A 14,262-nucleotide genomic window follows, 5' to 3' on the forward strand; every position below is an offset into this window, starting at 1 on the left:
CTCCTAGTTCATTACAAATAAATGACAGTTTCTTCAAAGGTTAATTTACTTTAAAGCTTTTGCTAATAATCTTAAAGTAGGTGTTGGTCATAATAAAGAAATAAGTGCATCCCATGTTCTTAGTTCTTACAGTTTAACCTAGATATTTTGCTCTGATGTGCCTGGACAAGCCTAGCAAGTCTTAGGTCAAAGCTTATTCCCCTTTCTTATTTGAAAATGTTATTGCTTCTCTAACCATTGAAGTTACTTCCTCTTTTCCTTTGTTCTCCTCTGCCTTTACCTCTTTAGAAAATTTCCAGATTTTTAGCCAATCAGGTCAAGCATAGAATGTGAGGTCCCGTTCTGGCCAACGGTAACTGGACATAGAGTAGGGCACTTGTGTCAGGTTATGAAAGTTATAAATGCCCCCGCCTCCCTTGTTCAGGTGTGCTCTTGTGGCAAGACTACTGGCGAATTGCACCCTTCCTGCAGGAAGTAAACTAGCCTTGCTGAGTGATCCATTGTCTCGGTGTGGATTTTTCCTGACGTTATAAACCCGTTGCCAATAATCTCTCATACTTCTTCCTGCACAGCCTAGTTGAGGCCTCAGAATCCTTCTCAATATAGCATCCAGTCACTACCAATCAAGTTGAGGCAGCGTTAAAAGGAAATACACTGGTAATTCCCATGTAAATCCACACAGAGGGCCTCATTCAACCCATTTTTGCCTCATTCCCTTCAGCCCACAGACTGATAGCTGCAAAGCTGGTGGAAGGAACTCTAGAAAGTTCAGAAACAACAGAGCTTGATTTTATTCCTCAGCAGGCGCAACTGATTCATGTAGGAACTCAAGGTCTGCTTAGCTCCCTGTGCCTTCAAGCCTGTAACTTCCACAGGGAGGGCCAGGGCCATGCCTGGACTCAGGCCTATCCTGCCCCAAAGCAGGGATGTGAGTTCATTCTGGGCCAGGATCAGGACATCAGTAGCCAGGCCCATGCGGACCTCATACCAGGTAAGTATGACTTTCAGGCCACACTGCCCTGCTCTGTGCTTCTCATTTGGAAAAACATGGTTTCCTAGAAACATGTCAATGATACCACACCAGTATTAAAATGAATGGATTGGCTGGATAGGCTTATTTGCTAAGAACAATTCTACTTTGGAGAACTGCCAAAAATCATGACTTCTTTGGAGAGGCTAATGACAAAACCACCTTAGCATGCATCTTCTGAAACTTTAGGACTAGTGACTGTCCTTTCTCTGGTTCTCTCTTTTCCATCCATGCACCCACCCATCCATCCATCCATTCAACCTTTACCAAGCACCACTTGGTGCCAGACCAGGCCCTGAGCCAGGTGCTGTAGCCCAAAGAGGGACTGGTAGGAGTTCCCACCTCCAAGGACTGCAAAGGTTTGTGGTGATGAACGTGACTCACCACAGTAGAATGATCTACTGCAAGAAAGGGGAATGAGGGTATTCATGGGAAAGGCAATGACTTCTGAGGTGGAGGTTGCGGGGATACATCAGTGCAGAGCATTTAAATGAAACCAAGAAGAATGAGAAAGGCCAGAGATGGTCAAGCAGCAGGTGGGAGATGACGGTGGGACAGCCCTCCGGATGCGGCCAAGCTGACAGTCTCAGTAAAGACCTGGAGGAAGGAAAGAGCTAGCATGTGGCTGTGGGAGCCCTAGGGTGTGGCAGGAAGGTGAGGTGAGGACAGGGCAGTGATTGCAAACCAAAAGGGAATGTCTGGAATGTTCAGCTTCTCAGGGTTCAGTTGAGAGAGATTAACATTCCTGTGCTTCTGGGATAACTGGGAGTCTAGACCATTTCTGCTTTAGCTGAGATTTGGAGATTACCTTGGATAACTTCCCAGTGAAATAACGAATAAACATTGTTGTTCAGACTTGCCCTAGGAGTAGAACCAGGCGGGTATCTTTCTCTTAACTTTGGGGAGTTGACTCTAAACTCATTTCATTACATCTAGCTGTCTCCTTCTTCCCATGTTTGGCTCCCAGAATCCAAGACCAAGACACCAGCCCAGAAGGCTCTCCTTCCACCCCCAGAATTCTTGTACCAGAATAAAACAGGCTTGAAAGAAAGGAACCAGGGCAGAGGCAGGGAGCCTCAGTAGGACCTGTAAGATGAGGAGTGAGAATAGATCATGGATTCAGGAAACCTGAAGTCTGGATTATAAGCAATGTCTTAGGACCAATTCTTAAAAATAGAAAAGTTGATGAAATGAAGCTTTCTTTTTTTTCTTTTTTTTTGAGACAGGGTCTCATTCTGTTGCCTAGGCTGGAGTGCAGTGGCACAATCATGGCTCACTACAACCTCAACCTCCTGGGCTCAAGTGATCCTCTTGCCTCAGTCTCCCTTGTAGCTGGGACTATAGGCATGCACTGCGATGCCCAGCTAATTATTTTATTTTCTGTAGAGACAGGGTTTCTCTATGCTGTTCAGGGTGCTCTTGAACTCCTGGGCTCAAGAGATCCTCCCACCTCAACCTCCCAACATGCTGGCATGAGCCATCATGCCTGGCCCAAGTGGTACTTTTAATGTTTCTCAATCAAGTTGTTTTGTTTATCTCAGATTTTGATACTTGGTCATAAGTTGTCATTTTATTTCAATTTTTAAAAGCCAATAAATCATATTTTTAAAAAATAATCCTTTATCTTTTTAGAGCATTCTACTTTCATCAGTGGTGAGCCCTACAGGGGTCAGATGAAGGGGCATGGGCTTTGGAATTGCACAGGCCTCGTCTCCCATTCTGGATCCCTGGGGGTGTATCTAACGAGGAGGTGACTCTAAGGAGGGTGGCTCAAGTGGCCTCTTCACTGAACCTCAGCTTTCTCATGAATGGAGCTAAAGCTTCCTCCTCTGCTCACAACTGCCTCTAGCATGAGAAAGAAAGTGCCAAGTGGCCCTCCCCAAGCTGACGTGCCCAAGGTACCTCCCAGCTCTCTTTCACGTCCTCTGAAGTTTTTGGCTGGACTTCTAGGAAAGTAAGAGGCCACACATTGCCCCCACCAACTTTCCCCCCAAAATTATGTTCCTTTACCCAGTAATCCTGATTGAACTAAGGTGGCCCCAGAGGGCTGCAGGCAGGGTCCCAGAGGGGTTCATCATTCCCAGCAGCCAACAGATGGCCAACATCACCACAGACAACAGCCTTCCATCTGCCAGCGCAGACAATCTTCAGGCTGGGTGGAGTTCTGTCAACTCCGAGGGTCAGTTCCTGGCCAATCAGCCATCTGGTGCTATCTCCTGGAGCCCAAACCTCTTGTGAGGCCAGTGCTGCAGGAGCGGGGACAGATAATGGCTTACGGGTATCAGAGTCGCCCGTGGTTTAATATGACACCGGGGGTACACAGGGAGTGTATTCAGTAGAATACACACAGGGAGTGTATTCATTTTTTTTCTCAAGAGCAATTTTCTCACCTGGCCTCACCATGAAATTATGGAGGAGAGGAGGCAGCCCAGCCTCAAGACCTGAAGAAGGAGATCAGGGCTCCAATCCTGGCCTTTCCAGCTGCATGTGCATGGGCAAGTCACCCACCTCCTCTGAGCTCCTTGAATGCTGGCTCAGCCCCTGGGAGATCCTGAGCATGCAGACACTGAGAATCTCAGTTTCCTTTTCAGAGAAAGGGGATGACAGCTACTGTAAGGACAGCGATAACACATGGGAAGCCTCAGTACAGTCCTGGACCCGCACTGAATACCAGCAGCTCCCATGCTTACATCTTCTCTTCCTCGCTAAATGGCGAGGGACCCAAGGGCAGGGATTTGGTGCCAATGTGCTCTCAAGAGCATCTCACAGTGTTTGAGATAGAAATTCTTAAAGAGTCACTAAAGCCACTGACAATGGCCGGGTGAGCCAGGATAAGACCCTGAATTCCCATGTCCTCCTAAAGCTTGAGGTAGACAGGAGGTGCCTTCCCACTAAAGAAACACAGGAAGGTACCTTGCACGTGTAGCCCCTGGGCGTCCAGGTGCCCATCTTCCCAGCTGATGAATGGGACTCTAAGGAGGGTCTCAGATGGACAGCGGCTCTCCCAGAAGCATTCTGAGTGCCTGGGGTGGGGGTAGGGGGGCAGGCACCACTGGACACCCAGAAGTTGTGCTGGCTTTTTTTTTTTTTGAGACAATGTTGCTCTGTTGCCAGGCTGGAGTGCAATGGCACAATCTTAGCTCACTGCAATCTTCACCTCCCAGGTTCAAGTGATTTTCCTGCCTCAGCCACCTGAGTGGCTGGGACTACAGGCACGCACCACTATGCCTGGCTAAATTTTGTAATTTTCAGCAGAGACAGGGTTTCACCATGTTGGCCAGGATGGTCTCGATCTCCTGACCTCGTGATCTGCCTGCCTTGGCCTCCCAAAGTGCTGGAATTACAGGCGTGAGTCACTGCACCTGGTCTGTGCTGGCTTTTTCTGTCTTACCTCTTTGGTTTTAGTATCTGGGCTACAAGTGAAACACTAGAGTAAGGGGGCTGCAGTTGTTCCCTTCCTAATGTGGAATAAAGACTTAAGCTCCCCCATCACTGCTATGGCCCGTGGTACATTTCCTGGAGTCACTCATGGGCTCTCACTTCCCATCTCATCTCAGAGTCCCTCAGTAGGGGGCGCCTCACTGCTTGTAGGGCAGGAAGAGATTGAAATGGAGGGTAAGGGGTACAGCAGTAATTGCTGGAACAACCAGAGCCTACATCTCTTGGGCAGCTGCTGGGTGCCAAGTACTGGGCTTTATGAATCTGGGCACGGGCCTCTCCAGTAAACATGGCTGTAACTCCATTTACAGAAGACGAAACTGAGGCTTACAGAAGACAAAACTGAGGCTTAGAGAGGTTAAGAAATTTGCTTAGGGGCTGGGCGCAATAGCTCATGCCTTTAATCCCAGCACTTTAGGAGATGGAAGTGGGCGGATCACCTGAGGCCAGGAGTTCAAGACCAACCTGGCTAACATGATGAAATCTTGTCTCTACAAAAAATACAAAAATTAGCTGGGCATGGTGGTGCATGCCTGTCATCCTAGCTACTTGGGAGGCTGAGGCAGGATAATCGCTTGAACCCGGGAGGTGGAAGTTGCAGTGAGCCAAGATTGTGGCACTCCACTCCAGTCTAGGGGACAAGAGCGAGACTTTGTCTAAAAAAAAAAAAAAAAAAAAAAAAAAAAAAAAAAAAAAGAAGGCCGGGCACGGTGGCTCAAGCCTGTAATCCCAGCACTTTGGGAGGCTGAGGCGGATGGATCACAAGGTCAAGAGATCGAGACCATCCTGGTCAACATGGTGAAACCCCGTCTCTACTAAAAATACAAAAAATTAGCTGGGCATGGTGGCGCGTGCCTGTAATCCCAGCTACTCGGGAGGCTGAGGCAGGAGAATTGCCTGAACCCAGGAGGCGGAGGTTGTGGTGAGCCGAGATCGCGCCATTGCACTCCAGCCTGGGTAACAAGAGCGAGACTCCGTCTCAAAAAAAAAAAAAAAAAAGAAAAGAAACTTGTTTAGGGCCACAATTTGAGTCTGTGCTGGCTTAAAGGCCTGTGCTTTGAATCACCCTAAAGACTGAAGAGCATTTGTAAAATGGGTTGGAGAGCACACAAATCCACTCATATTGCACAATAAATAAATAAACTAAATAAACCGCAACTCATTCTCCTTTTGACTGTCTGTCCCAGGACACAAAGTAGAAGGTTACCTGGTAAAAAAAAAAAAAAAAAAAAAAAAATACAGATTCTTCAATGGTTCAACAGCTTCCTCCTGATATTTTCCCTCTGAATATGTGGGAATTGTCAACAGCCTGGGCAACCCTTATCAATCTCCAAGAGTCTTGCCTTCATTTATTGAAGAATGATGAGTCTTCCAGAGATGCAGAGCAATCGGGGCAAACCTTCATGAAATCTAGGCCTTTCTACTTCATCTGACAATTTGCAATGTCTTAGAAAGAGAGGCTGTGTCACAGGAGGCTGCCCATATATTCAGGATTTCTTTTTTTTCCCCCAGGTTTGGGTTTGGGATTTAAGCTATAGTATTCCAGGATCAAGTAGCTGCTATGGCTCAGTTTCATGCCCTCTCACCTCTCAGGAGCGTCCAGCAGCCTCACAACAGGAGCACCATGATGACAGGAGGAAAAGACAGCCGGGCCTGCTGAGCATCAGCAGAGGCCACTTCACGTGTTATAAGTACACATTTGAGTGTTGCCTTGTTTAATGTCTGTCTCTGCTATGAAATGCAAGCCCTGTAAGGGCAGAGCCTGTGTCTTTTGCTCACTGTTCTTTCCCAGCACCTGGAACACTACATGTGCATAACAGGCCCTTAATAAAGATTTGGTGAATAAACACATGAATTAAGAACATATGAATGAATGAGCCCCTTCCTTTGAGAATGCGTGGTGACTCATGCCTGTAATCCCAGCACTTTGGGAGGCAGAGGCAGGCGAATCACTTGAGGTCAGGAGTTCGAAACAGCCTTGCCAACATGGCGAAACCTAGTCTCTAATAAAAATAAAAAATAAAAAAAAGAATTAGCCGGGTATGGTGGCAAGCACCTGTAATCCCAGCTACTCGGGAGGCCAAGGCAGGAGAATCGCTTAAACCCAGGAGGTAGAGGTTGCAGTGAGCCAAGATTGCACCATTGCACTCCAGCCTGGGCAACAAGAGCAAGACTCCAACTCCAACTCCAACTCTAACAAAAAAAACTCCTGACACGCCAGGAATGAAGCCTCTGACGGTTTCCCTGTGATCTGCTGACAGTGGTCACTGCTTAGGGGCAGAAAAGATAGATGAAGGGCAAAACTAGGTATAGGGAGAGCATTTTTTCCTGCATTTCTTGCCCCCTGCAAAACAGGGCAGAAAAGAAAAGAAGAAATGTACAAGTTGTAAGAAATATTCATAAGGTAATAGAGCATAAGCCCCACCTCCCCAGCCTAAGCCCTGGAGGCAGGGCTGGGAAACAGCAGAAAGGGCCTCCAGGCAGCCAAAGTTCAAACACAAAAGCTTAGGCCTTCCTCTTGAGGAAAAGGAGTCTGGGCCCTCAGTAGAGACTGCCACCGCCACAGCAGGCTCTACCAGGCCCCACCCTTGGGATTTATGTAACAACTGCCTAACTTAGTCGCTTTTACCACGCTAAAGAGGGGCTCCTGCCCGGAGCTGCAGCCCCCTTGCATCCCTGCCTTGGGACCCTCAAGGTAGCCCCTGGCTTTTTACACCATTTCTCTCTGGAATATAGAATTGTGGAGTAATTTTAATGTCTGTCTGTGTGAGATCTGTTTTCTACAATGGCTATATAGCTCTTCCTTTTTGTAACTCTTATAATTAACTTTTTACCATATTAAACCCAAATTCCTCCCTGCCACTATTCTGTGTTGATCCTGGCTTAGCCCTGGGCCACACACACGCTGCTTACTTGCTTTCTCTTGTGACAGTCTTGTGACAGTCATTCAGATATCTGTGCCCAGCTATCAGCTGCCAGGTCAAAGACAGCCCCTCCTGTGACCCTGCATTCTGATCACCTGCCTCCAAATACTGTCATTCTCCGGGTTGGGGGTGAGACCATGCATGGCCCCCAGAGGGGTCTAAGAGACAATTATTAGAGTAGATCTCCAGAGATATCTGGCCTTGGTGCCCCTTTGTGACTTGCTTTGAGTGACATCAGCTTCCTGCATAATCAACAGTGCATTTCAACCTTCTGCAGTTCAGCCTTTAAAGACCAGAGAGTGCCTGGTGCCCCGCTGGGCTAAGGCATCCCATCTAGCTTGCCTGAAAGGCTCCAGGAACAGGAGGGGTCCACTGGAACCTGGGGCCTCCCTGGAACCAGACCTCACCTTCTGAGACTTTAACTCCTTGGTGAGCATCAGAACCTGTTGCTCCAAGGCTGCCACTTTCTCCTGGGCAGCTCGGTTCCGTGTGATTCCTTCAGAGAAGAATGGGAAGGTGTTGCTCGGGCGCTTGGCTTTCTGAACAAAATTGATGGTCACAGAGGACTTGGGTGCAAGCTTTGGAGAATCTGCTGGCTCTCTCCCTGCTCAAAATGAGAAACACAGAAGTTATGACTGATGGCATCAGCAGTTCTCAAACTTGAGCTTGCTTCAGAAGCATCTGGAGGGCTTATTAAAATGCAGATGGTTGGGCCCTAATTGGAGCTCTGGATTTGATAGGTTTGGGTCAGGGCTTGAGACTTTGCACTTCTAAAAAGTTCCTAGGTGATGCTGACACAGCTTATCTGGGGATTAGACTTTGGGAAGCACTGGCCTACATAAACATTATTGCACCATGCTGGCCTAGTCACTTAGCCCATCTGCTAACCTGTGCCTGTCTTCTTCCTTCAGATCCCAGCCTGCATGGGTCTGTCTCATGCCACCCTGCTGGTGTTTGCCAAGTGGCTTTCTCCTCGGGCACAAGCCCTGGCAGGATGTTTTATTCCTTATTTCAGGATCCCACCTCTATGTGCTGGGACATTTTCAAAGCACACAAATCTGTCTGATGACAGGAACACAGAATGAATGTCTGTTCTCTGCACTCTTTGTTGTTGTTGGTTTGTTTTTTGAGACAGAGTCTTGTTTTGTCACCCAGGCTAGAGTGCAGTGACACGATCTCAGCTCACTGCAACCTCCACCTCCCAGGTTCAAGTAATTCTCCTGCCTCAGCCTCCTGAGTAGCTGGGATTATAGGCACATACCACCACACCCAGCTAATTTTTTTTGTATTTTTAGAAGAGATGAGGTTTCACCATATTGGCCAGGTTGGTCTTGAACTCCTGACCTTGTGATCCGCCTGCCTTGGTCTCCCAAAGTGTTGTGATAACAGGCATGAGTCACCACGCCTGGCCTGTTCTCTGCATTCTTGCTCCAGAGAACAGCTCAAGCGCTTAACTTGATTCTTCTTATTCCAAACTAAGTTAAGAGACATATTTCCCACAGTTGATGGTCTCAAGTTGCACAGTCCTTTTATCTCCTGGGTTACAACTTATGGTTCACAGGCCAAATCCAGCCCACAGCCTGCTTTTATAAATAAAGCTTTATTAGAACATGGTCATGCCCATTTGTTTATGTGCTGTCAATTGATGTTTTTACTCCTCAAAGGCAGAACTGAGTGCCTAAAACAGAGACCCTAAGGCCCACAAAGCCTCAAATAGTTACTATCTGGCTCTTTACAAAAAATGTTTGCCAGCCACTGTTTTCAAGTCATTAAAATTTTATTCTTAAATCAAAGCCAACATCAGAGAATCACTCCCCTGGGTTGCCTTGTCCTGCCCTGACCCAGCTGTGCTTCTGGTCTCTGCCATCATCCTGCATCAAGGGACATTTAATGACCTGACTATGTGGCAAACGGTCCTTGAAAAGCTTGTTCACATGGAATATATAGATCATGTCTGTCATGAGTTCCCAGTAGAAGAAATTCCCTTCAGCCCTAGGAACTTCCAAGAAAAGCTTTGCTTCTTCTAAAAAAAATAGGTTGTTAGTCGTATGGATGCTGGAAATAATCCAGCCACTTGCATTTCCCACTTTGCTTTGGCTGCTGAGCTTAGAGCCATATTTACCGTCTACCCTCAGATATTCTGTAGGATCTTAAATTGATCTTATCTAAATCTCCTAACCCAAATTACTCATTTGAGTGACTATGCATTTTAGTAAACTATTGCCTATCTTTTTGGGACTAAAGTGTTAAAGGTGTTGAAAATAGGATGTGGTATGGGATCCCAGGATAGGGGGCAGGGCCTCGGGTGAGCCAAATGACTTAGCATGAGACCAGGCCAGACAGTCTTGAACAGATAAAGAATTACTCCAGTAGGTGACAGGAACCGTACACTGAGTGCAAAATAGTGCCTAGTTCGGCCTGGTGTGGTGGCTCATGTCTGTAATCCTAGCACTTTGGGAGGCCGAGGTGGGTGGATCACTTGAAGTCAGGAGTTTAAGACCAGCCTGGCCAACATGGTAAAACCCCGTCTCTATTAAAAATACAAAAATTAGCCAGAAATTGCTTGAACCCGGGAGGCAGAGGTTGCAGGGAGCCGAGATCGTGCCACTGTACTATAGCCTGGGCAACAGAGGAGACTCTGACTCAAAATAAATAAACAAATAAACAGTGCCTTGCTGAGTGTAAAACCAGAACAGTCTTGTTCCAGACCAAAGAGAAATCAGGTTACATGGGTACCAGGCAGCCTCAGAAGGATGTAGGGCCTCTTTCCCCTACCTGTTATGAGGCCTAGGCAAGCAGGGAAGCTCCCTGTAGCACTGCTGCCCTCTGATACACTACTGTGCACCAACTCTGAGGACAGGCAGGGCAGGCATCATGGTGCCTTTATAACTGGAGAAGACAAGGGCTAATACACTGGTGTTCAATCAGTGTCCTGGATTTCATGGGAGTGCCTCAAGGGCTGACTGGGATGGGAAGGTGGAGTAAGAGGAGCAGTGGAGGAGTCCAGACTCCCACTCCGGCCTCAACTCTGCTTTTATCTGCTCTTTATATTAGATTTTGTTTTGGGGGACAAGGTTTCATGGCAATAAAGATACAGTCTGAAAAACCACTAACAAAAAATGAGGCCTCAGAAGCAGTATGGAGCCAGACTACTTGGCCTAAATGCTGGTTCTGTCACTCACTCTACAGCCATGAGCAAGTCCCTCTACCCTTCCATGCCTCAGTTTCCTTATTTATCGAATGAGGATAACGACAATATATGCAGTTCCAGTTGCTGTAAGAATTAAATAGGTCAATGTAGGTAAAGTGCTTGGTACATATGCCAAGTCAAAGAAGCCAGTCACAGCATGGTGTATTCCATGGTATAGTTCACTCACAGCAGATGTCAGAACAGATATACCCATAGAGAAAGAAAGATTAGTGGCCACCTAGCGTTATGGGGCAGTGGGGATTAAAGATTGATGACTAAGGGTACAGGTTTCCTTTTGGGGTAATAAAAAAGTTCTAAAATTGATTATAGTGATGGCTGCATAATTCTGTGTATATACAGAAAGCCACTGAATTATACATTTTAAATGGGTGAATTGTATAGTATATGAATTATATCTTAATAAAGTTATTACCAAAAAAAATGCTTCCTGCAGAACCAGCACTAAGTAACTGCTAGTGTTATTATGATGATGATTGATCTGATATAGCACTGGCCTTCTCTTGGACCATTCATTGTGCTCTCTGGGGCTATGCCAGGCACTGACTGCTCCAAAGAGTGATTTTTCTTTTTTTTTGTTTTTTGAGACAGTGTCTCACTTGGTCACCCAAGCATGATCACAGCTCACTGCAGCCTCGACCTCCCTGACTTAAGTGATTCTTCCACCTGAGCACCCCAAGTGCTGGGACTAAAGGCTTGCACCAGGAGCAGCTAATTTTTTTTTTCACGCTTGCTATGCCAGATCAGCTAATTTTTTTATATATTTTTGGAAAGACAGGATCTTCCTATGTTGCCCAGGCTGGACTTGAACTCCTGGGCTCAAGCAATCCTCCTTGGCCTCCCAAAGTGCTGGGATTACAAGTGTGAGTCACCATGCCTAGCCTTTTCTTAACTTTTTTTCGAGATGGAGTTTTGCTCTGTGGCCCAGCCTGGAGTGCACTGGCATGATCTCAATTCACTGCAACCTCTGCCTCCCAGGTTCAAACAATTTTTCTACCTCAGGCTCCTGAGTAGCTGGGATTACAGGCATGTACCACCATGCCCAACTAATTTTTGTATTTTTAGTAGAGATGGGGTTTCACCCTCTTGGCCAGTCTGGTATCAAACTCCTGACCTCAGGTGATCCACCCTCCTCGGCCTCCCAAAGTGCTTACAGGCATAAGCCACTGCGCCCAGTCTTCTTAACTGTTTTCTCTGAAAAAATTATAGACTCACAGAAAGTTGCAAATATAGTACAGACATGTCTCATATGTACATGTGTAAAAATACCACCATTTAATAGCTCAAGATACAGAACTATTCTATCACTCAAAGATATCCCTCTTCATAGGTAGATCATAACCCTCCAGCATCCATAACCCCTAAAAACCATTAATTTGTTCTGTCTCTACGATTCTGTTATTTTAAGAATGTCATATAAATGAACTTGTACAGCACATAAACTTTTATGATTGGCTATTTTCACTCAGCATAATTCCCTCGTGTTTTAGGATCTTTTAGGGTTTTATGTAATAAGTTGAAATCTTTGAAGGCCCATTTCAAGGTACACTGGGCCATATTAACTATTTTAACCAGGGCTTCATAGAGTCTCATTTTAATAAGCCACATTGTAAGTTCAAGCACCTACTTTAATTTTAATTTATTTATTGTGCCAGAGCATCTATGTCTACCATAGACTATTTGTAGCAATCGCTATAGGAAATTTAGACAAGTGCACAGTTAAAGTGAAATTTTATTTATTTATTTATTTTTAGGCAGAGTCACACTTTGTCATCCAGGCTGGAGTGCAGTGGCACAATTTTGGCTCACTGCAATGTCTGTCTCCCCAGTTCAAGTGATTCTTGTGCCTCAGCCTCCCGATTAGCTGGAATCACAGGTGCATGCCACCATGCCTGGCTAATTTTTGTAGTTTTAGTAAAGACAGGATTTTGCCATGTTGGTCAGGCTGGTCTGAAACTCCTGGCCTCAAGTAATCCACCTGTCTTGGCTTCCCAAAGTGCTGGTATTACAGGCGTAGGCCACCACACCCAGCCTAAAGTGAAATTTTAAACTAAATTTTTTATTTAGTTTCCACCTCAAGATTATAAGAGCAGGGTGTTTAGATTAATGAGATCTCCAGGAATAACTATAATTGAAGCCCAAATATGGGTTAAATCTATGCATTTTTGTCAATTTGTGCATTTTGGCAACAGTTAAATTAGAATCTATGACAGAGAGGCAAAGAAGCCAAGCAGTGCCCTTTTTATCTTTTATTTTTAATACATTCCTTTTTGAAAACAACTTTAGATTCAGGGGGTACATATGCAGGTTTATTACATGAGTACATGGCATAACATTGGGGTTTCTATTGAACCCATCACCCAAATAGTGAACACAGTATCCTATAGATAGTTTTTTAACCCTTACAAAGGCCACTTTTTCTTGAGTCACTTCTACACAGTCCAGGGGTTCTCTCTGCCAGAAGACCCAACCATGAAACCTTAACCTAAAGGTCGTTTGCTCCACGTCTTCAGGCAGATGTGGTTTTAATCGCTCCAAAAAGGAATTTTTATAAGTAACAAAGAAAGGAGAACACAAGAGCGATATCTTCCTTTGCTACTTCAAGAATCATTACTGAGCACTTCAGTTGGGGAAGATGAAAATGTTCTGGACATGTATGGCAGTGTTAATGTGCTTAATGCAACTGAACCATATGCCTAAAATGGTAAATTTTATGTTATGCATATTTTACCACAATAATAAAAACATCATGGTTCCTAGACCTCTGTAAACACAGAAGTGACCTGGAGAGCTGTATCTTTGGCATACTGCTGAGGACTGAATATGTTCCCCCAAATTCATATGTGGAAGCGCTAATCCCCAGCATGGTGCTGTTAAGAGGTGAGGTCCTTGGGAGGTGATCAGATTTAATGTCATGAGGGTGGAGACCCTGATGAGATCAGTACCCTTAGAAGAAGCAGCAGAGGCCAGAGCTCTTTCAACCATGTGAGCACACAGCAAGAAGTCGGCCATCTGCAAGCCAGGAAGGGAGCCCTCATCAGACACTGAATCTGCTGGCACCTTGATCTTGAACCTCCCAGCCTCGACACAACTGTGAGAAATAAACGTCTGTTATTTAAGCTGCACAGACTATGGTGTTTTGGTATAACAGCCCAAGCCAACTAAGATATACACGAACGCGCAAATGCTGGTTCACTGGAAGGAAAGAAGGCACTTGTACCAGCCCTCAGGAGCTGACCGCTAAAGGCAGCTCAGCCCTGGACAGACTCACCTGGGGTGCTGGGGTCATGGGCTGAGGAGGGCTCCTCCCTTTGAGGCTCCCCACTCTGTGGAGAATCTTCCTCTGGAGGTTCATGGCCTGTTCCCTGAGTCTGCTTGTTGCCACGGATGTTGTGCATTGTGTTTCTGAAAGGAGATGAGAACAGAGGAGCATGAGGCTGAGCCCTGCCTTTCTGCCCGTCTACCCTTCCCACCACCACTGCTAGAGCTCAGGCCTCATCCCACACCCTGCTATCCCGACTGGTCTCCCAGACTCCAGGTACCCTGTCTGATGCATCCCCATGCACGACACTCCCAATTTCCTTTACCCATCTCCTTTGCATTCTCACCTTCCACACACTATATGGCTTGTAAGTATTACAAGCTTGACTTCCTCAACCCCC

At 46.1% G+C, this 14,262-nt stretch overlaps 1 protein-coding gene across 6 annotated transcripts in view; it reads right to left on the minus strand.

Annotated features, from left to right (window-relative positions):
- Nucleotides 1-14,262, minus strand: part of TBC1D2 (TBC1 domain family member 2) — a 59,533-nt gene that overhangs the window by 21,227 nt on the left and 24,044 nt on the right. For 4 of the 6 annotated variants that reach the window (XM_035252946.3, XM_035252932.3, XM_035252921.3 and 1 more), the window contains 2 exons: nt 13,872-14,005; nt 7,800-7,996 (listed from right to left, as the gene is read on the minus strand). In XM_035252946.3, the coding sequence (XP_035108837.1) occupies nt 7,800-7,996; nt 13,872-13,998 (324 nt within the window). In that variant the 5' untranslated portion in view covers nt 13,999-14,005. The remainder of the gene's footprint in view (nt 1-7,799; nt 7,997-13,871; nt 14,006-14,262) is intronic. The other 2 variants (XM_078373089.1, XM_078373084.1) reach the window with 1 other exon arrangement.

The sequence above is a fragment of the Callithrix jacchus genome, chromosome 1 (assembly GCF_049354715.1).
Source record: "Callithrix jacchus isolate 240 chromosome 1, calJac240_pri, whole genome shotgun sequence".
Classification (NCBI taxonomy): domain Eukaryota; kingdom Metazoa; phylum Chordata; class Mammalia; order Primates; family Cebidae; genus Callithrix; species Callithrix jacchus.